The sequence below is a fragment of the Amblyomma maculatum genome, unplaced genomic scaffold (genome assembly GCF_055883805.1).
Source record: "Amblyomma maculatum isolate TAMU_Amacu unplaced genomic scaffold, ASM5588380v1 scaffold_24, whole genome shotgun sequence".
NCBI lineage: Eukaryota > Metazoa > Arthropoda > Arachnida > Ixodida > Ixodidae > Amblyomma > Amblyomma maculatum.
Window position 1 is genome coordinate 1,304,663 of NW_028146749.1, and position 25,967 is coordinate 1,330,629.

The 25,967-nt window shown below is 47.1% G+C and overlaps 1 protein-coding gene across 7 annotated transcripts in view; it reads left to right on the forward strand.

Moving 5' to 3' along the window:
- The window catches only part of LOC146170966 (uncharacterized), a 39,388-nt gene extending 18,982 nt beyond the window's left edge, over positions 1-20,406 (forward strand). For 3 of the 7 annotated variants that reach the window (XM_084586635.1, XM_084586636.1, XM_084586640.1), the window contains exons 13-16: positions 5,674-5,713; positions 5,815-5,907; positions 6,128-6,244; positions 15,818-16,046. In XM_084586635.1, coding sequence (XP_084442761.1) covers positions 5,674-5,713; positions 5,815-5,907; positions 6,128-6,166 — 172 coding nt within the window. In that variant the 3' untranslated portion in view covers positions 6,167-6,244; positions 15,818-16,046. Of the gene's footprint in view, positions 1-5,673; positions 5,714-5,814; positions 5,908-6,127; positions 6,245-14,357; positions 14,625-15,817; positions 16,047-19,305 lie in introns of those variants that run through there. The other 4 variants (XM_084586637.1, XM_084586638.1, XM_084586639.1 and 1 more) reach the window with 4 other exon arrangements.
- The last annotated feature ends 5,561 nt before the right edge of the window (positions 20,407-25,967 follow it).

Sequence of the window (25,967 nt, forward strand, 5' to 3'; positions counted from 1 at the left end):
AACGTCAGACTATATTGGGGCCTAAAGCTCGCGGCGCACGGGAACTCGCGAGCAGACGACTAGCTCGTCTGAAGTGGCGCTGCTGACGCGCTGCAAGCTGCACCTGCACCTGAACCACAAAACTGGAACTGCACCTCACCGGCACCCAACTGGCACCGGCGGAACTTTTTCAGAATTGGTGCCGAGAACCAGTTCTGAATCGAACGAACCTTAAATACGGTAGTCTTATCCGGGAACATATCTACTTGGACCATATAAAACGGGAAATAGTATTAACAGGGAATATGTCAGCGGGGACATGAATTCTGAAATTAACAAGATGTTAATTTTCCATTTTGTTCACTGATCAGATATTCGATTCAATATTTGAAGGCATTTTTTTTTTCCATATTCGTGTTCAATTCGTATTCGAAAATTTCGATGTACGCACATCCTTACTTTATTCAATTTCAGTATTGTGCAATTTACACTGTGTGTCTGGTGTGTGCTTCACTTGGACTATTTGCATAAGTAGAACAAAAGTACATTTAAATTTAGCTTTAACGAAGTTGTGAAAAGTCCATGATTTTTCGTTTTATCTACTTTTTGTCGTATGTAGTTTTAAGAAAGATTCAAGATAGCGGCCAAGTCACGTGATCATAGCTACAGTATTGCAAATAATTTCTTAGCTACCACGAGACCACCCATGCAATGGAATCCACCACCTGGTCCACCATGTATGTCATGATTCCCCAAAGCCACGTGACCCGAAGGCCCTCTGCCACCACTGCATTACCTATTGTGCTGAGTGTTGTTGCGACAATTAGAAGAAGAAAAAAAAAAGGCACGGTCCTGCGACTGGCTCTGTAACTGAGCCACCTCCGCTGCCTCGTGATGACAGAGGGAAAAATAGAGAAAGAATGAAAAGGGGAGAGAAAGATACGTGTCTGTGTCGCATCAGCCGTCGTCCGCCACTGAAGCGGTGGCTTTGGTGGCTAGTGCAATGACGGCTGCCTCATGCAGACAGAGGAAAGAAAAGAGAAAGGAAGAAAAGGGAGAGAGAAAGACATGTTGCAAAAGCCGTCCGTCCGCCAGCGGTGGCTACGGTGGTTGGTGCAGTTACGGCCTATGACAGGCTAGCAGCGGAGCCTACCATTCCCAGCCCTGTAGGGCCAGGAGCAGCTACCCCTCCCCCCCCTGCTAGGCTATTGACAAAGCCATATACTCCATCTGGGAAAGGGTGTGTGTCGTCACTTGCAATCACCATTGGTGGCAAAAATTGTAGTCCACTCGGTTGAGATCCAATGTTCTGAGTAGTGTCAGACGAATCGGCACGGTGTGGTGCACTGAATTGTTTTTCAAGTTGGATCCTAACCTGTAAGAGATTCGCACAGACGACCTTTGGTCCTCGAAACCATAATGGGGTGTGACCTTCGTTGGGGGGGGAACCAGTAGCGGTAGAGGGGTGCGGGTGGTTCCAAACAATCAGCTTCAGTTACGTGGTGTGCACATTGGTACTGGAATTGCGACCTAGGAATAAATTGTGTAATACTCGAGCTAACGCCATTAATCATACACCTGTGACGGTCGAACTCTCTTTCTTTATTACTTTTTTTTTTTTTTTATGTGTACTCAAAAGGACAATGCAGAATGGAAACCAAAAAAGTAAATCTAGGAAAAACTACTTTTAAAGTGCTTACAGTAAATCCTTATTACTTGAAGTTATAGAAGGTGTGAAGTGTTTCACGGTCGTGCTGAGGGCGCACGTGACTGCAGCAGTAGTACCCAGCTCAGCCTTGGCTGGTACAAAGAGACTATTAGTGGATTGGGGAGAGGGGATGTGGTGGGGGATGGCGAAGGAATCTCACCGCCATATTCACGAACACGCCTTCACTTAAACTTCTACTCCAAGTGGCCCTCGAGGCTTGTTTTTGTTCCTTGGCTGCTACTCGACCGCCACTCCACTTGTAAACATGGCTCTCGCTGTGTGTACTTCGTTCTACTTGTATATCAAACTTCTCACGAAAGCAGATGCTACGGGGATGTACCGCACCTTTCTCTAAAAGCATAGGCTGGGAGTGACAGCTACCCCGGATTTCTGGCACGTTATCGTTTTACGGGTGCGGCTGTGGCTAGCTTCCTGCTGTTCCTGCCACTCACGCCGAGCATGGATAACCGTGATCAGCCGCCAACACCAGTGCTGTAGTTGATCACTGCATTACGCTTCTGTGGTGCGGGCACATTTCAAGTCGTCGCCAGAAAAGTGGACAACTTTTCAAAGCCTACAGAGTGTAGGGTTGAGGCGCGATTTGACCGTTAATGGTGAGCTCGCCCGCAGCCAGACTCAGTCGAGCACTCCTTCCGTGGCTCGCCCTGCCCTTTGGGGTCCGCAGACGGGGACGAACTTGTGAGGGAACAGCGTGTTGCGTGCAATGAGCTGGGGGGCACCGGAGGCCCGATGGGACTGTGCGGACATCTGTGCTGCACCCTGCACATCAATGGCTTGTCTGACGAGGGTACGTAGTACGTCTTCGGACACTCGACATTGTCAAGGGAGTGCGTTGGTGTGCTCGTCTTACAGAGGGATATTCGCGGCTGACGAAAGGCATGGCTTTTCAAGCACATTTTCAGTTAGGGCTCTCAACTTGTTTGAAAACTGCGTGCTGCATTTGCTTCCGGAGAGTTGAATTCAGTGTGCATGAGATGAAACGCATTGCAAAGCAGCACGCATGTTTTCACCGCTCGTCTCCTGGGCCCTATGAAGGCAAGGGCCATGCTTGTAGGAGTTGGTGGCTTTTACTTTTTTTTTTTCTTCAATATATTTTGATGTCTGTCAAAGCCTGGCAATAAAAAAAAAAAAGTCTGTCAAAGCTTGACAATAAAAAAAAGGCAAAGCAGCAAAGGGCAAGCATAGATCTCACACCAAAAAATAAGCCGATTTTTGGATTGGAAAACATTTATTTCGTCAAAATGCAGATGCAGACTGTCCGCTCTAGATGACCTCCAGTCCATGGCTAGCGGCGACCTCAGTGGCCCACTCGGTGGCCAAGGCTTGAATGCCCGAGTTTGAGCTGACCAGAATGGCCTCCCATCGCTCAAGAGAAGGAATTTGTACTAGATCTTCCAGTGGAGGTTGTTCTTTACATTGCCATAGTATGTGATCATACGTGGCTGATTCGCCACAGGACCTGCACGCGGGGTTAAAGTCATCCGAGTACATTTTTGCTAATAGGTAAGGGCTAAGAAAGGATCTTGTCTGGAGTCTCCTCCAAGCGGTCTCCTGTGCCTTATCCAACGTTTTGTCAGGTGGTGGAAATTTGTGCCGTTCCAATCTGTAATGACTTGTGATATCGTGAAAAGATGCCAGCCCCTCCTTGGAGTAACCCATGGATACGAAGGACCCACCGACTCGGTTGACGAAACCTCGAGCCATGTTGTGGGCCGCCTCATTTCCCAGATTCCCCGAGTGAGCTGGCACCCATATCACCTCAATTTCTCTGTATGGTTGCCTGGTCAGTTTCAGTGTTTTCTGCGCTGCAGTTGAGATTCTGCCCCCTGCAAAGCTACGGACAGCAAAGTTAGAATCGGAGAAGATTGTATCAGCGTCGGCGCTAGCTATGGCTAGTGCCGCAGCTGCCTCTTCCGTGGTTTTCGAAGATTTTGTCGCTACAGACCCTGATGCCTGCAGCCGTCCGTGCACGTCCACCACCGCCAGTGCGAACGCTCCTCTTGTTGCGTATTCTGCCGCGTTAACACAGACGGCTCCTTCGCTTGTTGCATATTTTTCGTGTAGAGCTATTGCCCTAGCTTTCCTCCTTCCTTCATGGTAAGAAGGGTGCATAAAATAAGCCGAAGTATTCACACCATTTCTCAAAGCCTACGTCATGGTCTGCGTAAACTCTCGTCATCAGCAGGGACTGTTGCCAGATGCAAATGCATTTTTGGGCATTTTTCACAGCCGCCTTTTTCATCCAGCTCACAAAACAAGTTCTACTACGCTGTTAACGTCGATAATGCTGGTGAAGGTTGTTTAGAAGACCCGACATGAAAAAATGAGTTTGTTACACACTCCAGCATGCAGTTTTCGGGCCAAAAGTTCTCCTTAATCTCGTCCCTGTATGCTATTTGCGCTGCTTCGAGTGGAAGGGGTATTCTCGAGGAGACAGAGGAGGAAACGCCGAGGGGCGTTCGTGAATCCGAATCGGCCCTGGAGTGGAGGAGCGGCTGTTCGCTCTTCTACACGGAGTGGAGGTGGAGCGTCGAGTCGAGGCGTGTTTGTGAATGCAGGCGTAAGTCTGCTAGAGGCACCATTGCCAGACTAGGGGAGTGCGCGCACGGTCGCACCGCCACTTGCATGGCAGGACAAAACGTTCGAAACTCAGCCAGCACCCAAGTTTTCATATTTGGAATTTTAATAAAAAGTCTTGCCTTATAGTATATAGACTGAGCACTGTAGTTTTGAAGAAAAGAGGTTTCATAATTACAATTTGGTACACTATTTCTAGCAAAACTGTTCTGCAATCTATTACTTTAGACAGCAAGTTTTCATTGCGCAAAAAAAAACGAAAAAAACTGGCCACCTAAAATTCAATGTTCCATTAAGAAAACGTTCCAGGGATCATGAACACCAGCATATATTATATGTGGAAATGATTGGTGTGGGACAGAATGTCTGAGAATGAGGCGTTTGATTGTTCTTGAAGAGTAGTAAAACTTCCCTAGTGGACTTGGAAAAGCCAGGCATGTCATGTCATAAGCCAATTGTCACTTCTGGCTCCGTAGGAGGCCAGCTCATTATTATTACTTTTTTTCGTGGTACTTCATGTCCGGTTTGGAGCAAATGGGACTTCAAAGTTTTTTTTTCTCTCTCTCAGAAATGGTAGTGCATATTCCGTTTCATACATCAAGTGCAACCCTGCCGGAGCTAGAGCTCTTGTTTGCGTTTCTCGCATTCGCGATGAAAAACAGTGCCCGCTCTTGCCGACAGGAAATAATAGTTGTTTTGCCTGCAAGTCTAATGCATCTTACATTTGCCGTCAACTTCATAAAAAGCATTTTTTTTTAGGGAGAAAAAAAATCGGATTCGGTAATTTGTGTGTTTGTTTGTCGTTTTCATTCGTGTCGCGTTTTCGCTGCTCCGCAACCCTGTCAGCTGTGGCCTCCGCACTGCACATCTAAATGGCTTCAAAACAGCGACCTTGACTGCCTCTTCGAAGTGGATTTTTTTCTGTAAGATTCGTACTGCGATGTGCAAGCACGCGAAGCAAGTTATTGCTAACGTGTATGCTCAGAATAGAGCCCATTCCCACAGAAACCACTCGGCCACAGAACGAGCGGTAGTGATATGCCTCCTTTTTTTTTTCTTGCGGACTACTGGTGTAGCTTTCGCTGCGTTGCACCTGATGTATGAAACGAAGTATAGGTATTCAAGTTTATGAAAGAAAATGTTTGTTAGGCTGTTAAACCAAAATTGTGGCTCGCTTTCGTTACTTTTACATCGTGTTTCTCTTGCTGGATTTTGTCACCTCATCAAAACGAGCTGAATTCACGTCTTGCTTCAAGCGACACAGTTATGTTGTCCGTAAACCTTGTGCCAATTTTTTTTTCCGTGGCTATGAATATTTAATGACACGGTCATAATGATTTTCATTGCCTCTGCTCTCAAGACTGAATTAAAATGATGCTTTCTTTCAGTAACCATTCGGCAGCTAACAAGGCAAAGACTAAGCCAGCTGTAAGTTATTTTATATTTTTTTATAATTTAGGGGGGGGGGGGGGTAAAGTTTACGTAAGTAGAGTTTTCTAAATGGCTGCACCTTTCTTGTTTGAATCAAGGTTCCAGACCTGGTGTTGGATTCGGACTCTGATGTAGCGACAATTCCATCTGCCACTCAACCCAAGGCCACCTCACAGCAAGCAAGCACATTGGTTTGTTTTACACACACCATCTCGGGCTATGGCCAACAGTATGCCTGTGTGTGTGTGTGTGTGTGTGTTTGGGGAGGTGGCGGGGTACCAAATTTCGCTCCTGTGTGGAAAATAATTCGTCTCACTGTCTTTTTTTTTTTTTTTTTTTGCCTACTTTTTTGTAGAAACTGTTGTGCTTCCTCACAGAGTGCAAGAAAACGTGTAATTTCTCAACTTGCAGAAAAAAGCTGATAGTGACGGGCACATGTTGGACTTTTAAAAAAAATCCTGCGAGGACTTGATTGGCGGCCTGTACAAGTCGGCACTACAGGGTTTCAAGACTGTGCTGGCGGAAAAGGTGAGCGGCTAAATCTGCCGTCTTTATTCCTTTTTGTGATGAAATTATTGAGGTGTGCAAGGAGACTGAAGGCTTTGGGCAGATGTGTGCCTTGTATAGTGTGGCGTTGTGTATGTCTTCATAGTTCTAGTCTATATGCCTCTGTTAAGTGTGAGAGGAAATAAGGCAACACCGAAAAGCTCGCTAACTGGATCATTAATTTCTAAATCGGGATAACGTGTACCGCTCACACTGTCGTGCCCAGTGCCCGTACATGTCTATGGAATCTGACGCTCATTAATGGAAAGGCAGCTGTGCAAGTTGCCAGTGATGCATTGTCTACTAAAAGCCTGTGTACTGATCCTCATGGCTAGCACTCGGTCAAATATCCCTCCTCAATACTGAATTTTATGGTGCAGTGTTGCTTGCGGATATCTCTGATGCACGCACAGTGGCAGGCATGACGGTGACTGAAGGGCCCTGTCTGCAAGGGATTATTTGTCCGCTAATTTCACTATGCTTTCCCGAGCTTTGAGTCCGCCCTGCATCGGCCGTGCATTGGCCAGCCAGCCAGCCAGCCAGCCCAGCTGCATGTCGTTTGTATGTTGCCTGGAGCGTCGCCCGCCTTTTTAGGAGGCATTTGTCTTCTCAAAGCATTTTCCTTGCTCTCATCCATATGATTTGTCCAGTGTGCTTAAGTGTTGAGGGCTGTTCGCTTTTAGTGCTCTGCGACTCCTTCACACGCAGCTGCACCACTGCTACTGTATTACTTTGAGCAATAAGTCACTGAAAACGAGAGCACTTTGAACAGTTCTTTGACATCCTCGAGTGTGCTCACAGCCAAGCATTTGACGGGACTGTGAAAGACTGTCATATGCCGTGTAGTTTTATCTCGAAAGCAGGTGGCCATTGCCCAGGTTTTCTCTGAATTTACTGTAAGACTGTGCTGAATCGGTTAAAGCGAAAGAACTTGCAGGAATGTGTGACCCTTGCTATCGTCCTCGTTATTTTACATGTGCTGAAATTTCTAATTTCCTTTTTGCCTGCTTTCACTGTCTTTTGGCACTGAAAAGAAGACCAAAATCGATCAGGGAGCCTAGTTTGTCACTGGCAAACTGAAGTGAAGAGAACTGGTCTTGATAAGTAGGACTCGTGTTTGAAGATAACAATGAGCCTCCAAGGCTTGAGGGGCCTAGAAAAATAGCGCACCCCGGCGCACAGCACGAGGCGACCGCCGAGGGGTTTCCCCAACGCAGCGGCGCCGCATCGATTGCAGCACCCCTGTAGTAAACCATGAAAAAGCGCTTAAATATGTAAACGCTAACAATGCTATTTTATTCACCAAATTGTGTTATTATTGTATGAAACTATATGACTATATGTATGAAACTACAAAGGGTGTAAACCATTTTCTTCAGACAACACCTTAGGCAATCCAGGCTGAGCTGGGAAGCCTCATTTGAACTTTCCGCGCTTTCTGACGTTTGGTCTCCATGGCAACCAAACGAGGCGCAGAAAATATGGTGCATTTATCGTTAAAGTTTGGTAATGCGGGCATCTTGAGGCATTGCACAAGCTTCGTATGCCTTTTGTTTGCCATGAATGCACAATATCATGCAGCGGTAATGAAGAATCGGAGCTGAGGCAAGCGGCCGCCATTTGGCGAGACGCCACCATGATGCCATAACCCAAATAAATAAAGCATTTATTGTGGAGGCTATAACTTCCATATGACAGTGAAACATACTCCATTTTTTAAAAAGAAAACACCTTCTGATATATATATATATATATTCTAAAGTTAAAGCTCAGCTACTTTGGTCAGCTGATGAGAAGAGAGGAGTCGCTGGAGAAAGATTTGATGTTGGGAAAGGTTGAGGGTCGCCGGAGAAGGGGTAGGCAGCGAACACGATGGTTAGATGGCATCCTCGAGGCACTGCAGATGAAGTTATCTGATGTTAGGCAGATAGTGAGAGACCGGAAAGCGTGGCGTGACATGGTCCATAGGGTCACGAAGAGTCGGACACGACTGAACTGAACTGAACTTATATATATTGTAAGGTAACGCGAAGGTCGGACTTGGGGAATCAGGCTTTATTGCAGACCTGAAGCCTTGGTCGCACACTGCAGCCAAACACACTCCGCGATGACGATGGGTATCTACAAGAGGGAGCAGGATGAAGATGAAGCAGCACTACGGTGGCTGCAGCACGTTCAGCCGTGTGGAAGAAGAAGCGCCACACAGTGCTCACACTATTTCGCCCGCGCAGTTGAAGCGGCCAGCCTGGCCGCAGTTAGTCCGCAGGATTGCGCCGAATAAAAGGTTTCATACGTGAAACGTGGACAACTTCAGTGCCACGGTAACGACTGTCCGGAGGAGGGTGAAGAGGAGAGACGCGATAGTTGACCGGGGAGGTTTTTGCAAGAACTGTGTAAGGACCAATGTAACGGTGCTGTAACTTGTCAGAAAGACCAGGAGTGCGTAATGGGGTCCAAAGTAACACCTCGTCGCCGGGACGGAACGAAACTTGGCGATGGGTTGCATCATAGCGGCATTTGCGGTCTTCCTGGCTGGCTTCCGTGTTGACGCGAGCAAGCCGGCGAGATTTGGCCACTCGCGAAAGGAACTGGTCAGGAAGAGAGGGCGAGGAACTGGCATGTGTAGAAAGGAAAGAGGCGTCAAGAAAGGTAGCAGGAGAACGGCCGTAAACGAGGAAAAACGGGGTGTAACCTGTGGTCCGCTGTACAGCCGTATTGTAGGCGAACGTAACAAAAGGAAGTATTACGTCCCAGTTTCGGTGGTCCTGGTCGACGTACATAGACAACATGTCAGAAAGCGTGCGGTGGAACCGCTCAGTCAACCCATTGGTCTGCGGGTGATAGCTGGAGGTCAATTTGTGATGTGTGGTTGAGGCCTCAATAACTTGGCTACAATCGTCGACAGAAATGTCCGACCACGATCGCTGAGAAGCACTTGAGGGGCCCCATGACGCAGTACGAGCGATTCCAAAAAGAAGGTCGCGACCTCATGTGCTGAGCCATTAGGCAGGGCAGCGGTCTCAGCGTAGCGTGTTAGGTGGTCGACGGCGGTGACGATCCAGCGATTACCTCGTGCGGACAATGGAAGTGGCCCGTATAAGTCTATGCCAACAACGGCAAAAGGAGTAGCTGGGCAAGGTAGCGGCTGTAGTAGGCCAGCAGGAGGAGAAGTTGGCCGTTTGCGGCTCTGACATGGCAGACAAGAGGCGACGTATTTTGCCACACTTGAGGCGAGGCCTGGCCAGAAGAAACGGGTTTTCACGCGGTGGTAAGTTTTATGAAAGCCTAAGTGACCGGCTGTAGCATCATCGTGGAAAGCCGCCAGGATACGGGTGCGAAGCGCTTTCGGAATAACGGGGACCCAACGGGTGCCTTCAGAGCAATAAATATAACGGGACAGCACGCCGTTGTCAAGTTTGAAATTTTGGAGTTGTCTGCGCATCCTAGCGGTAGGAGGGTGAGAAGCACCGGTGAGAAGGTTGATTAGGGAAAGACAGTAGGGATCGGCTTGCTGGTGTGAAATAATGGCGTACCGATCTGGAGCAGCGGCAGGAGTAGCACAGGGGATGTTTGGAGCTCTGGACGACATTGCGACGCCGAGGGTGCACGCAGGAAGGCGCGAAGAAGCACTAGGTGGTGATTCTGGGAGCGGGCAGCGGGAAAGAGCATCGGCATCTCGATGTTTGCGACCTGATTTGAATATGACATCGAAGTGGTATTCCTGCAAACGCAGAATCCAACGGCCAAGGCGTCCAGTCAAATTTTTGAGGGTTGATAACCAGCACAGAGCGTGGTGATCGGTAACGATCGTGAAATGGCGGCCGTAGAGGTAGGGGCGGAATTTCTGAACTGCCCAAACGACGGCGAGGCACTCTTGCTCTGTGATAGTGTAGTTGCGTTCCGCTGGTGTTAGAGTTCGACTGGCAAACGCAATTACTTTTTCCCGAGAAGCGGTGTCACGTTGCAGAAGTACGGCGCCGATACCGAGGCCGCTGGCATCGGTGTGGAGAATGGTAGCAGCAGTGTCGTCGAAGTGAGCGAGAACAGGGTCCGAAGTGAGGGCATTCTTTAGGGTTTGGAAAGCTTTTTCGCATTCTTCGGACCAATTGAAAGTAGTACTGTCGGTAAGGAGGCGGTGGAGCGGTGCAGCAATGGTAGCGAAATTGCGAATGAAACGGCGAAAGTACGAAGACAGGCCAAGGAAACTGCGTAGTTCCTTAGTCCGTTGAGGGCGTGCAAAGTTCAAAACTGCAGCAAGCTTGTCAGGGTCGGGTCGAATGCCATCGCGGCTGACGAGGTGGCCCAGGATCTTGATTTCTTTCTTGGCGAAATTACACTTTTTTGTGTTCAGCTGGAGACCGGCGGATGCTAGGCACGTTAATACTTGATCAAGGCGGCATAAATGATCAGAAAAAGTCGCAGAGAAGATAACTATGTCGTCCAGGTAGCACAAGCATGTTTTCCACTTAAGTCCTCTAAGAACAGTGTCAATCATGCGCTCAAACGTAGCGGGGGCATTACAAAGTCCAAAAGGCATGACATTGAATTCGTAAAGCCCATCGGGAGTAGCGAATGCGGTTTTTTCTTTGTCGGCTTCGTGCATCGGTATCTGCCAGTAACCGGAACGCAAATCCAAAGTGGAGAAATATTCGGCGCCCTGAAGACAGTCGAGGGAGTCGTCAATTCGTGGCATAGGGTAAACGTCTTTGCGAGTGACTTTGTTAAGTGCGCGGTAATCAACGCAAAAACGCACGGAGCCATCCTTTTTTTTGACCAAGACGACCGGAGATGACCAGGGGCTAGCTGATGGCCGAATAATGTCTCGTCGGAGCATATCATTCACATTATCTTCTATGATTTTACGTTCTGATAAGGAAACACGATAAGGGCGGCGGCTAACAATAGAAGTACCTTCTGTAATAATGCGGTGCTGTGCAGAAGACGTTCGGCCCAAGGTCGGAGAAGTGACATCAAATGAGGCTTGGTGTTTTCGAAGTAATTCCTGCAAAGCTTGGCGGTGAGTCGCAGGAAGGTCGGGATTGATGGTGCCAAAGAGAACACAGAGAGAAGCATCAGAAGAAGCTGCTGGTGAGGAAGAGGGGGCGGTAAGGGTGGTGAGGGACACCGGGTGAATGTCCAGGGCACAAGGAAAACATGTCCCTTTAGTCAGCACAATGGGCTCTGGCGAAGTGTTCGAAGCAGCGACAAGCGCTGTGCCATGCTCAAACCGAACAAGACTTGGTGGTAGCGCGATTCCACGGGTCAGATGGCGATCAGAAGGCACGATTAGCACATCTCCGTTATCAATGTCAGTAGCAGTAAGCGCAACAAGTTGTTCGCATCCAGGGGGCAACACTGAGTCAGTAGCGGCAAGTAGGCGATAACGGGGCTCGGGAGGTTCAGAAGACGGATCGCTCTCGGTCATGTAAATGACCCTGTCGCGACACGAAATGCTGGCTGATGCGGCAGACAGAAAATCCCAGCCTAAAATAATTGGGTGAGCGCAGGGTGACATCACGGCAAATTGTACATGGTGGCGGACACCATCAACAAAAACTCGCACAGTACACTTAGCAGAAGGCCGAATTATTGCACCATTAGCTCCACGGAGTTCAGGTCCATCATAAGGCGTTTTCACTTTTCGCAAGCGGGAGCACAAGTCAGTGTGTATCACAGAAACAGCGGCGCCCGTGTCAACCAAAGCCTCAACAGACAAACCTTCAACCCGCACTAAAATAATATTCCAGGGACGTTCCGGAGGATTTTTGGGATGGTCGAAGAGTGCAGTTTTCCCTCCTAAAACTGCAGTGGTCAGTTTTCCGACAAGCGGGGGGTCGTCAGAGAAGCTTGACGGAGAGGCGAGGTTGAGCGGCGAAAAGGCGAAGTAGAACGGCGTCTTGAAGGCCTGTAACCAGCAGGCGGAGCGGGGCTTTCTGGCGGGGGTGATGAACGTCGGGGATAATCAGGGAATGAACGGTGGTTAGAGCCGGAAAAGCGAGGAGGGTAGTCTGCTTCAAATGATTCGTAGCCGCGGCGTTCATTCTGGAGCCTGCGACGACAGAAGCGGGAAATATGGCCTCGGTACCCGCAGTAATAACAAACAGGGCGGGCTGGGCGCCAGTTAGGGTAGTATGTCGGCGCCGCGGCAGGTGGTGCCAATGCAGCGACATGAGCAGTGGTAGGCGCCGGTGGCGTAGGCGCTCCAACTGCAGGCGGCAAGGATGTGACCTGGGCGTACGTTGGCGCCTGACAGATGGTAGGAGCGACCGATGTTGGCGGGCAATAGGTCATTGAGGCCAGCTCTTCTTTGACAATGCTACGCAGGCCGGCACTTGAAGGATGTGGCTCAGATGCAGGGCGGCACAAATTACCTTGAGCCGAGAGCTCTTCACGAATTAATCCGCGAATAAGAGCACGGAGGTCAGCTTCGGCAGTGAAACCAAATGAAGTGGGATCAGGCTGCAGGCGTATTGACTGTAGTTCGTCAAGGCGTTGACAGGTCGATATGATGGCGTCAATTGTGGTAGGGTTCTGCACGGCCAGGGCGTTATAGGCGAGTGGCCCAATACCTTTAAGGACGTGCCGAACCCGCTCGGCCTCTGACATGGTGTCATTTATGCGCCGACAAAGTGCTAGAACATCTTCGATATAAGAGGTATAGGTCTCATTGGACCGCTGAAGTCGGGCTTCTAGCTTCTTCTTGGCGGACTCCGTGCGAACAGTAGGAGCGCAGAAAATCTGGCGTAACTTTTGTTTAAAGGTAGCCCAGTCAGGAATCGTCGATTCATGATTTAGGAACCACGTTTTGGCCACATCCGTCAAATAAAAGGACACATTAATTAGTTTAAGCGAATCGTCCCACCGGTTGAAAGCACTGACCCGGTCGTAGCTGTCGAGCCAGTCATCAGCGTCGTCGCCTCGGAGACCGGCGAACATCTGCGGGTCGCGCTGACGGCTGCTGACAGTCCAAGTGGCAAGGGGAGCTGGAGTCGAGTTGGTAGAAGCCGAAGTAGCGGAGTGGCCCTCTTGAGTCATGACGATGGTGGTCGGGGTCAAACGGCGGCCAGAACGAAGCTCCAGGTGGATGCAGGTGACGAAGCAGCGGGGAAATCAAGGCGCACCTCCACCACGTGTAAGGTAACGCGAAGGTCGGACTTGGGGAATCGGGCTTTATTGCAGACCTGAAGCCTTGGTCGCACACTGCAGCCAAACACACTCCGCGATGACGATGGGTATCTACAAGAGGGAGCAGGATGAAGATGAAGCAGCACTACGGTGGCTGCAGCACGTTCAGCCGTGTGGAAGAAGAAGCGCCACTCAGTGCTCACAATATATATATTATATATCGGTTATTTATGGTTGTGCAATTACGTAAGGAAGTTTTTAGGTGCATTTCGGGAAACAGAAACCTTTTATGGCGACGTCTGCTTTTGCGCCTTCGCTACTATGGCTCACGGTGGCTCACCGTGCTATGGCCAAAGAGGTATTAACTCTATGGCTATGGCCTTTCACCTCGAAATGATGCTGCTGATGATGAAAAAACATCATAGTAATGCTAATTTATGCATCCGAGAAAAACAGACTGTCCCGCAACAAGTAGCACCAGTTCAGTCCAGTTCAGTCGTGTCAGACTCTTCATGACCCTATGGACCATATCACGCCACGCTTTCCGGTCTCTCACTATCTTCCCAACATAACATGACTTCATCTGCAGGGCCTCGAGGATGCCATCTAACCATCGCGATCGCTGCCTACCCCTTCTCCGGTGACCCTCAACCTTTCCCAACATCAAATCTTTCTCCAGCGACTCCTCTCTTCTCATCAGATGACCAAAGTAGCTGAGCTTTAACTTTAGAATTTGACCCCTCCAATGAACAGTCAGGGTTTATGGTCGACAATATCGACTGATTTGCTCCTCTGGCCGTCCAAGGAACTCTCAAGTGTCTCCGCCAGCACCACAATCAAACGTGTCAATTCTTAGGCGGTCAGCCTTCTTCACAGTCCAACTCTCGCATCCATACATCACAACTGGAAAGACCATAGCACAAGTTATAAAGATCTTGGTTGGCAGTGTAATGTCTCTGCTCTTTACTAGGCGGTCAAGGCTAGCCATGGCTCTCTTTCCCAGAAGCTGGAGTCTCCTAATTTCATGGCTGCAGTCTTCTTCCGGGGACATCTTGGAGCCCAAGAAGAGAAAATCTGTCACAGCTTCCACTTCTTGTCCCTTGATGCTCCAGGACGTGATAGGACAAGACGCCATGATCTTTGTCTTTTTAATGTTCAGTTTAAGCCCAAACCTCTCACTCTCTTCTTGTACGCGCATCAGAAGTCTCTTGAGTTCCACTTCACTTTCTGCCATTAAAGTGGTATCATCCGCATATCTAAGGTTGTTATGTTTCCCAGCAATCTTCACTCCAGCTGAAGACTCGTTCAGACCGGCCTTCCTCGTGATGCACTCAGCATATAAGTTAAATAGGCAGGGCGACAGTATGCAGCCTGTTATCACTGCTACTAACTGTTTATATTTTTGCTTCGTAGCTGCTACAGAGCATACATTTCCTGCTCTATTACTGCTCCAAAACACATATTTTACTGCTCCAGGAGCTGCTCCAAAGCCTATTTTAGGCATCCTGAGGTCAACATTGGATGTTGGCTGTAATACGGTGGTCTGACGTGGCCTATTCAACTTTGTCAATTACCTGCCTAGTGTTATGTCATATTTTCTGGATGGCCACAGAGCACAATGGACCATAGGGAAGACCTTTTCCCAGTTGTCCCCTGTGTGTAGGTGACCCAGGAGGGCCAAGATAGAAGCACAGTGCTAACTTATATGTACACTCGGCAGCTCAAAACAGTATTGTCTTGAAGGAAACAATGTTAAAAAATTAATTGCAAAGTACTGGTCCACAGCACACACACAAACACAAAGAAAAAAAATTAGCAAAAAAGAAAGAAAGGGTCAGTAGTGTTTATTGCACTACATATTGGCTAATAATCATCTATTCACTCAACGCCTACAAGGATGTTCGTTTCGACACATCTCGTGTTTGATAAAACAAAACAATGGAGGACTTATTTTCCTTTGAAAAATGAGCAACAGTGTTGCATTACTAAAAGCAAGAAGAAACGATACCTATGTCATCGGTGTTTTACTTGTACTTACTTTTGCACTTCACGACTGGCACTCTCATTAAAGTAAAATATTTTAAGATAAATAGAAAATGATTATATATGAATACTGCTAACGTAACCAAACCGTTAATAATCAAAGCATGACTTATGATAAAACACCTGTGTTGTTTGCTAGCTATTACTCAACAACAAAAGCACACAAAAAGCGGTGTGTAAATAAAAAGTAAACAAAGAAATTGTTATTCTTTTTGGTAGAAACTCCTCCCCCCCCCTCGAAGAAAAATATAGTCTTGGGACAGCCACTGCTCAAAAGGCAGTGCCCCAAAAGTTATCCAAGTGGCCACATGTTACCTAGGTCAATCACAGATTCGATCCATCATTCAGTGCTGAAGTGTGCATATGTCTTGTCCATCCCTTCTACAGCATCCGTTTGCACTGCCACATTCAGGATGAAGAACCAACAAGTCTGCACTCAGAATTCACACAAACTAATAGGGGAGACCATAGTGCAGAAAAGTGCAAGGACAAGAAAGCTGCTTCGCAAGTTTCATTCACTGCTGTTTGATGAGAAACACGGAACCTCGGCAGAAGCTGTAGTGCTGGAGAAGTAGAACAGTTGCTGTGTGGTATAAACGGTGACCTTTAAATAAAATCTGAGTTGATATCTCATTTCATCTACTTTATTTACATTGTGCCTCACGTTTCAGCACTAAAGGTGCGGCACTCATGCACCAGCTAGCCTGCAAAGATATTTTTGCAAGATGTATGCGTTGCTTATAAGAGTATGCATATACCCCGTGCCCTTTTGTGCAGTAAAATGGGGCGGGACATATGCACATTTTATAATGCAATTCATACATCGGTGAAAAATATGGGGACCCTCAGGAGAAGGTGTGGTTGCTGGTGAAGACAAGCGCCAGCAGTAATACCTACTACAAAACTCTATAAACTCTACAACAAGGAACACTAGTGAAGTATACATCACTGTAACCTCTTAAAGAAACACTGTTAAGGACACTCAAGTGTCCCCTAATTTTTTTCAGTTCTGACAGCTTCATTCGTTCCCCTGTCCAGTCATGTTCTGCTTTTGCATAACACTGTGGTGTTTTTAACTTCAAGGCTCGAGTTGCACCATTCCCAAATGCGTTCAAAAATATGCTGCCCACTATTAAGGTACCTCCCTGCCTTGGTGAGATACTATTTACTTGAGGCCAGCGTTATGGAATAAATGACCCCTTGTGTGCAATGCTATGAAGCACTGTTGGAGTCACTGAGCATGCGATGGCTGCCGTCTCAGTGTCTACTCTCCTGCAGATTCTGGAAAGCTTATCAGGTGCAGAAAAAGGATCTTCACTCTACCCCTGCTGCTGCCAACTTTCTTGAGGCTGTGAAAGAGCCCCTGAAGATGCACGATAACTGCTACTTTCTCTCTCTCTTTTTTCTCTGACCACTTTTCTCAGTTTACTGGCTTGTCTGTCCACCCTTTTTACCAGGTGTTCAACAACTGACACTGAGAGTGAAGGCTGGTATCCTGCTCTAGAGAGGCACTGCATCATTGAGAGTGATGATATTAAACTACAATTTCACAATTTCTCTCTAGCCTGCTCGCAGTGCACAGACTGGAAGGGCAGCAAGGATTGCCTCTGTTGCCCCTGGGCTGAAGGGCTCAGTTTTTGAGTCCCTTTGAAAAATGTAGTGTTGTCTAAAAACCTCACTAAATTATTTTACGATACTTCGTGTGTCAGTACTAGCTGTTTGAGGCACTTAGGAAACATAAAAACATACCTATCTTGCTTAAGCAGAAAAACATTTCGTGCCATAGTCAACGAAAACTATAAATCATTTACAAGTCTAAACGCATTTAGTCACTAAGGTGTGGTGCTCAATTGGCGACTACGGTGAACAATAGTGAAACTACAAACTAAATGTGATGGTGGAAGGCAGCTGTAAGTTATAGTGAAAGAGTGCTGTTAAGAGATTGTTGGTATATGAATGACTCGAAGCTGCATTAAATGAAGCAACAGGTAGGGTGCCTCAGTAGCCAGCTGCTTTCAAGGAGTAAACACTGCTCTCTCTGGCAAGCATGTTGGCTCCCACACTCGATCCTGTTTGGCTGCACCGACCACTGTGCATTGGTGGGCTGTTCGTGGTGTGGTGTGGTGGACAGCAAAAAACTACTGCTGTCGCGCAGAATTCCACAAATTTGGTGTTCTACCAAGATGGGATAGTACCGGAGATTATTGAAATAAATCGGAATTAGTTACATTAAAATATACTGTTTTCTAGGTCATCTGCTAGAAACTCTGCACCTTATGAGCATTCATACTTTTGGGCAATGCAAGTAGCATATTCTTTGGCGGTTCATTGACGTCAACGCCAAAAAATACTGCAAAGCTGCACCTTCTCACTGGTCTGCAAGAAAATGTAGAAATGAGGAAAAAGAAGTCGTTTCAGTGGTGTGGTGAGCACAGCGTCAAAAAAATTTGATGTTTTATTTTATGGCGACATGTCCTAGAGGCTGTTCTGCTTGTGCTGACAGCAGCGGGAATGAGTTGCCTAGATGGACGAATGTGGACTATTGGAACTTGGTTTTTGGTGGAAGCTAGGAAGGTCGCCCTTGATCGTCTGACTTAGCGAATGCCACGGTTACACTGCCCATAGGTCAGTCTTGGGTAGCTCATCCCTCACGGCTGTTGCAGTTTGTTGGGACAAGTTGCTGTTTCTTGGTATTTGTCTGTGCTTCCATGATGACCTTCACTGCTCACGCTCAAGGAGTTTACTACGCAGCACTGTGAATGTGTCAACAAACGCCGCTAAATATGTCTGTACAGGAAGTTACTGGTGCGAGACAGTTATAGTTATTGATAATGGGTTTGGCCTTTCCTTTGAGTCAGCTTAAACACTGCAGGCATAGGCTGTGCCTTAGCATACCTGGGCTTTTGATCCAAAGGTAAATGTGTAAAAAGTCAACTGTGCAGAAACTTATCATTTGCAGCTCAAGTTCCGTGCTACTGATGTAGCCATGGAACTGGCCTGGTGAACGGTTTTCATGTTCATACTAGTGTGGCATCATTTTACGCAATTTGGCAACTTTGTGCTCTATATTCCGAATAGAAAGAAAAGAAAAGCATTAGTGACCACAGTCAGTTCTCAGTGCCCTCCCCTAGTTGCAGTGTAAATTAACCAAGTAAGCCAAGCCTTTTCGGTATTTGGCCCAAAAGCATAATAAGCTAGCAGAGTCTTAACTGTGGTGGCGAAAGCAATGTCACTTGAGAAAAAAAACGGCTAGTATTGCACGAATTTGCACAGTCCCTTGATTCTGCATGCAATGAATTGTTATAATTGTTTATTCAACGATGTAATGAACTAAGCCGAGCTGTTGCCAGGTAAAAAAAAAAGACTATTTATGAGTTGTGCTTGTGACAAATTCCCTTTCTGAGACGGTCATTTTGCCTTATTTTTCGTTGTTACTTCATAATTTGGCTAAAATGGTATTCAACACACTGTGACAGGCCATTGGAATAATTAATTTGATTTGGTAGCACAGTTTTAGCACCCTTTCTGCATTTGGCAAAGTATGCTTTCATTGCTCTGTGGGAAAATTAATCTGCAAAAGTCATGTGCCTGTTACTAGCTGGATTGATTGGGTTAACAATATTCTAAAGTTACCTGCAAGTACACATTGTGTACTTATTCATCCATTCTTGTATCATTTTTTTCTGTAAATGTCTTCTAGCTTACGCTTGATATATCCTGTTCTCATGCATATTCAAGGAAGAAAGGGGGGTACAATGCACAGTTGCCATTTGAATTTGAGCGTGTATACACTGTTCGTCTCTCCAGCACTACTTCAATGCTGTCACCGTGAACTGTTGTACACTTTTGCAAAACACATGGTACATTTGTTTCAGGCTGTACATCGTACCGGCCCATTCTTCATGCAGCTGCGCAAAGCCTGCAAAGGCCATATTGCAACATGTTCAGAAGCCCTTCTGAGAGTCCTGCAAAGCCATCAGATTTGGATTTGGGATCTGAAAGCCCTCCGCTAAAAGCCTCAACTTCTTTTCTCTGAGAGACCCTCCGAGACACAGCAACAGCACAAAAGGAACAATGATGAAAGACACAGGCAAACCATGCAAACAAACACAACTGGTTATAACTAAAAACAATGGGAAATGTTTAGTTATTCTGGGCCATTGAGTATTCTGTAGAATTAATGTTTTCAACTCGTTGGCCGAGCACGCTCATCAGACATATCACTTCAGTGGCCGACTCACGAGCTGCTCGGAGCACCCTCTTCAAAAATACTGGCAGAGCAAGCATGAAATGCTGATTATAGCATGATTATAGTTACATTAATGCTTTGTGCTCTTCAAACTGCACAGTACTGGGAAAGAACTATCAGTATTATAAAGGAAGCGAAGATAATGGAAAAACACACAGCCAGCACTGATTGCCAAGGACATGGCTTAATTGAGTACTGTGGGGTTTGGAGGGACTGGCTGAACACACTCACGCCGGGGAGCCAGCCACCAAGGAGTACCAGAGCGATGGTGTACAAAGCAACTGGCACCTGAGAAGGTGACAGTGGTTGCTGGTATGTAACATTACTCTGTTAAAACTTGTGGACATTAATTTTCCCTCCTTCATTTCTTCCTTGCTTTTTCGCAGAAACATTCACATTCTAGGGGTTCAAGACTAGTGTGTGTCCAAGTCAGCTAGGTGAATGGTAATTAACTATTTGTTCATCCAGGACCCAATCCAACCTGGAGGATTTCATTAACTACACAGTCAACATCCAATAAAGTGTGGATAAATGTTTTGAAGTACAGTGTGTTCCACAATTGTATGCGCCCCGTAGAATACTTCTCCTTGTAAAACTGATGCATTGTTCGAGCTCAAATTTCGCACAAAAATGTCATTTGATTGGCAATATACTGTCCTCTACAACATTTGTTTGGGTTACTTGCCTGACTCGATCACGGCGCAGCAATCCACTGTCCCAGTGATGGCACTGGTGAGGCCATCTTATTTTGTTTGTCTCTGCTATAGAAATTTCACAAAGGGAGGGAGGCCGGCAGAGACTTTTTTCGCTTTGCCATCCCCGCAAACAATGTGATCGAATATTCAAATTCAGACTGAATCAAGCAATTGCCCCAAACAAATGTGGTATGAAACAATACTGCCAAGCAAATGCCGCTTCTGTACAAAATTTGAGCTCAAACGTACAGTTCTCCAGTGCAGCTGAGAGAAGCATTCTACAATATTGATGTAATTGCAAAACATGCTGTGTGTTTAACAGTGTTTTACTGGAGACATCTGTTCCAGAGAAACTAAATTGCCAAGTGGCCTTACATTGCCCCATGGCCCCTCTTGCGAGAGGTCCCTGTCTAATAATCACACTGCGCATGACCCCAATTGCAAAATTTCGACGAACGTAAAGCCTTTTCCTTTACCATGGCTGAAATAACACAAATCACTTGTTTGTGATTTCTGACTCGCCACCTTGAAGTGTACTTTGTGTGCACAAAACCACAAAAACTAGAAGAGTGAGCAAGAAAAAATCAACACGCTACCAGCAGCAACCACGCTGCACCACTATTCCAAGTACTGCAATAAGTTAAAGCCTACTGTGCACAGCTGCGGGTATACTCTATACGTTCTGATTTATACGCTGCTGTTTGGCAGTGGCAGAGTACATGATGGGCACCAAGAGAAGCATCAAGCATGATGACAACTACTATGATTAGAAAAAAAAAATAAAAAGTGTGCATGAGAGGGCAAATGAAACTTTTATTTCAAGGTCAAGATATGAACTCCATGATTCCAACTCACATGATTTACTGCGTGTGCTGCTCTTCCCCCGTTCCAAACAAAACTGTGCTCATGAAAAAACAAACAAACAAACAGGATCCATGTTGCAGTGGTGACCCGCCACCTCAAAAAACAGTTGCTTAAAGCTGTTTCCGCTGTTACTCTATCGCAGCGCAATGAAAAGTTCCCGACAACGTTTTTCTTTTGATTATTTTTTTTCTCTGCTGGGATGTCTAGCTTCGCCCAAAGGCTATATTATATACAAAGGCGTACTCCGTAAAAAATAGAGAGAGAGAGGTAGAGAGAGAGAAACGCGTACAGTTACCCCGAGCTGGTTCCTCCGAAGCGCAAGATCGCCCGTGAATCTGCAAAGTACGCAGACGAACAGAAATTGTCCAGGCACCTGGGTCTTCCACACGGATATGCTTTTTCACTCAATTTTTCGCTAACATCAGAAAGCGCCTACCTAACTAACTGAGGTCGTACTACCAGATGGCGCGAGCATCGTCCCGCCTCGTCCGCCATGTCGGAGGTCGCCGGTGGCATCGACGCGCGTCGGCTCGCGCTGTTTCAGGTTCGCTGTCAGGTGCCCGCCGTATATTGGAAGTGATCCGCAAAGTTTTATCAAGCTGGTAAATACGTCCACATACACTTTTCTTTGTTGAGCCCTTTATGGGCACGGAGTTTGCAGCGATATTTTGATGCTCCGGGACATAACACGCTGTTCAGTGTTGCACCAGGCATCACCCGTGCAACAGCTCGACAGCAAAAGTGGCCGGTTACCCATTTAGCGAAAAACGACTTGCAGCTCGTTAAACCCGTTGTTGGCTGCCACTGAGGCAGAACACATCGTGAAAAGACAGCGAGCGCATTAAATTCTCCAATTCCAGAGCTGGCATGGCAGCGAAACACACTTTTAGTGGCGGTAGTCGGCAAACTGCCGAAGCTTCCACAGGCGCTGTTCCAGCAGTAAAGCGAATCAATGCAGTTGCTTAATTTGGGTGACAGAAGGTCGAGAAAAAAAAGTACTGTCATGTCCTCGCAGGATAAACGACCCACCCAGAGAGCATGTTTTACAAATTTAGTATCGGCTACGTAGCTCTGCTCGAAATGCACATAACCCATGGAACCTAGGTTCGCAACAACGCGATGTACCGTCTTTGCCAAAAGTAACCAGGCTGCTCCGAAGGCTGCCGGAGCAAGCGCGCGGCCGTGTGGCGGCGTTGCGCTCGCTGTAGCTTATCGGTGCTCGTCAGCTCCGAGGGTACAACAGCTGACGTAACTTCGCACCCTCACTCTCGCCCGTTGGATGATAAAAACTAGGCGCGTATGATGTGTGGGCTGCGGTTTCACGCGTGCGAAGCCTGGTTGTGCCCAGCGAGGGCGCTCAGTATAGCGACGGGGCTGTTATATTTTCTCTGCAACTGCGGAAAACAAGAAAGCAGGTGATAGTAGACACGGTGAGCTCTTGTTCGTTTCTAGAACGAATATGTGCTAGATTTGCCAGATAATGCTGCTCTGAAATAAGGGTTCCGCGAACGAGAAAGCAGTCATGTGCATATAATGGCTAAGCGTGAGGAAGCTTTCATTATCGTTTGTTACCTATACCAAAACTTCATCATCATTATCAGCCTGACTATACCCACTGCAGGCCGAAGTCCTCTCCTATATTTCTCCAATTAACCCGGTTATGTGCTAGCTGCATCCACTTGACCCCTGCGAACTTCTTAACCACATCCGCCCACCTAACTTTCTGCCGCCCCCTGCTACGCTTTCCTTCCCTTGGAATCCAGTTTGTTACCCTTTTGCTACCAAAACTTGCCTACAAGCAAATGCAAGAATTTGTTAGAATCAAACATTATTCTTATTTATACACAGCCTCCCCAAGGTACTAGCACAATTTTGCAAGCCTAAAAGAGAGATAAGGTGGCTTGGAAGGGTTCACAAGCTTTCCCATAACTTTGTACCGGAGTTACGGTCCGTAAAATTGCAGTACGCAAGGCACCTCGGAGAAAGCATGTTGAAATTTCAATTAAGGTGCGTTATCATTCTTTATGTACAGGTGCATCAAACATGCAGGAAAGCGCAATTCTGCTGGTGTGTTTCAGTAGCGGATTGCAGAACACAAGCACGTATAATTATATAGCGAGAAACGCGACATCTATTTCAAGGCAGTTGCCGAGAAGAGCGAATAGCCCCGTCGCTATACTGAGCGCCCTCGCTGGGCATAACCAAGCTTCGCACACGTGAAAACGTAGACCACACATCATGCGCGCTTAGTTTTTATCATCCAACGAGCGAGAGTGAGGGTGCGAAGTTACGTCAGCTGTTGTACCCTCGGAGCTGACGAGCACCGATAAGCCACAGGGAGCGCAACGCCGCCACACGGCCGCGCACTTGCTCCGCCAGCCTTCGCAGCAGCCTGGTTACTTTTGGCAAAGACGGTACAGCGATAACGCTTGATAAAGTTGTAACTTGTTACTTGCAAGTCGGAGGAGGTGACAGCGTTAGCTGAGCGAACAGACACGTCGCAATGTGCTCACCTCTAAAAACGACACGCCGGTCATCGACACCCTCACGCACGTGTGGCTCTTGCCTCGCTTTCTTGCCAAAAATTAAAACACATTCGTGGCTTAGTAGGTTTTAATTTCTTCACCTGTCGCAAAACTTCAGACCGCAATTCACGTGGCAGGCACCAATGTCGGGGAATTCAACGCGAAGCAGTGGTCTTGTAGTACACGACACACCTCGACGAAGTTACCGCGGTCGTACGAGCCGGTGTTTTCACGAAGTCAACCATTTTGTCCAGACAGTCGTTTTTCTTGTTCCACGAAGTCCACGGGTGTATCCACTCGCTTGCATGGTTTTCGCTGGCGCACGCAGAAATTCTGTAAAGGCGCGAAAGGCTTACCCCACGGATCAGACCGAGTTGAATACTGCGGCTGGGTGCGGCGCCCACACACATGACCCATGCACGACCACACGTATGGCGAATTCGGATGGATGGATGGATAAGGCTGAACCCTTTGAATCGGGCGGCGGCGCCACAGGCCGCCTAGCCGTGAATAGTAATATATAGTGTGGACCTATTCTTGCCTTCCTTTCAGCCACCAATCAGCTAACCTTCGTTTGGTTATTTCTACCCTTTTAAAGTCTATTTTCCCTTCATTATCCTTAAACCCCAATGCTTTGGCTAAATCTGGCCCATTGCCTTGAACTATAGGGCGGAGCCCTTTACAGGAAATTATTAAGTGTTCAGGCGTTTCCTCATCCTCCCCACACACCCTGCACAGCGTGTCTATCTCTTGGTACTTGACTCGGTACGTCTTAGTCCGCAATACTCCTGTCCTAGCCTCGAACAACAATGGGCTGCCCCTAGAATTATCGTAAATGTTTTCTTTGGCTATTTCCTGCTTGAACGTTCGGTACATTTCTAATGCTGATTTAGTCTCCATCCCTGTTTTCCACAGACCCCTCTCTGTTTCCTTAACCTTTTTCTTAATTGATAATTCCTGGCTGGTCCCCCTACTGCTGTCCAAATATTTGCTTGCCAATTTTCTTGTCCGCCTTCTCCATCTTGTGTCAACATTCCTCATGTAGAGGTAGCTGAAGACTTTCCTAGCCCACCGCTTTTCTCCCATTTTTCTCAATCGTTGCTCAAACGCTATCTTGCTGCCAGCTTCCCTGCTCTCAAAAGAAGACCATCCCAGGTCACCCTGCACACCTTGGTTTGGCGTATTCCCATGAGCTCCCAAAGCAAGCCTACCCACCCCGCGCTGTTTAATTTCCAACCGTGCTCGGACCTCTGATCTCATACACAGGACTGCGTTGGCAAAAGTCAGACTAGGAACCATCACCCCTTTCCAAATCCCTCGCACCACTTCATACCTATTGTAATTCCAAAGCGCCCTGTTTTTCATGACGGCTGCGTTTCTACTTCCCTTAGCTGCCACATATTTTTCATGCTCTGTTAGGTATTCAGCTCCAGTATTTATCCACACCCCAAGATACTTGTACTTATCCACTACTTCCAGCATGTCCTCCTGTATCCTATGTTCGCCGGTCTCATTATCATTAAAAATCATGACTGCCGATTTTTCCTTGCTAAACTGCAGACCTAACTTATCTCCCTCTGTACCGCAGATATCCATCAACTCCTGCAAATCTACCCTGTTGTCAGCCATCAGTACTATATCATCTGCATACATTAGTCCTGGTAATGACTGTGGGATAAATTCTCCTTGCTTGAATAAAGAAAGGTTGAAGCCGAGTCCACTCCCCTCTAGTTTAGCCTCTAATCCTTGCAGGTACAGCATGAACAACAAAGGTGACAGGGGACATCCTTGTCTAAGCCCCTTCTTTACCTCTACAGGCTTCGACACCTTTTTTTCCCATTTTATTAGCACTTGGTTATCCTTATAAATATCTTTTAAAAGATTAGTTACTCCGCTTTCCACACCTAACACATCCAGAATACTCCATAAGGCTTCTTGAAGTACACTGTCATAGGCTCCTTTGATATCTAGAAAAGCTAGCCATAGGGGTCTGTGTTCCTTTTCTGCTACCTCGATACACTGTGTCAATGAGAACAGATTGTCCTCTAACCTCCTTTGTTTCCGGAAGCCATTCTGCAGCTCTCCCAGCACCCCCTTGCTCTCTACCCATGCCTGCAGTCTGTCCTTTATAATCTGCATCACCACCCTGTAGACCACTGATGTTACTGTTATGGGACGGTAGTTGCCTATGTCAGCTTTGTCCC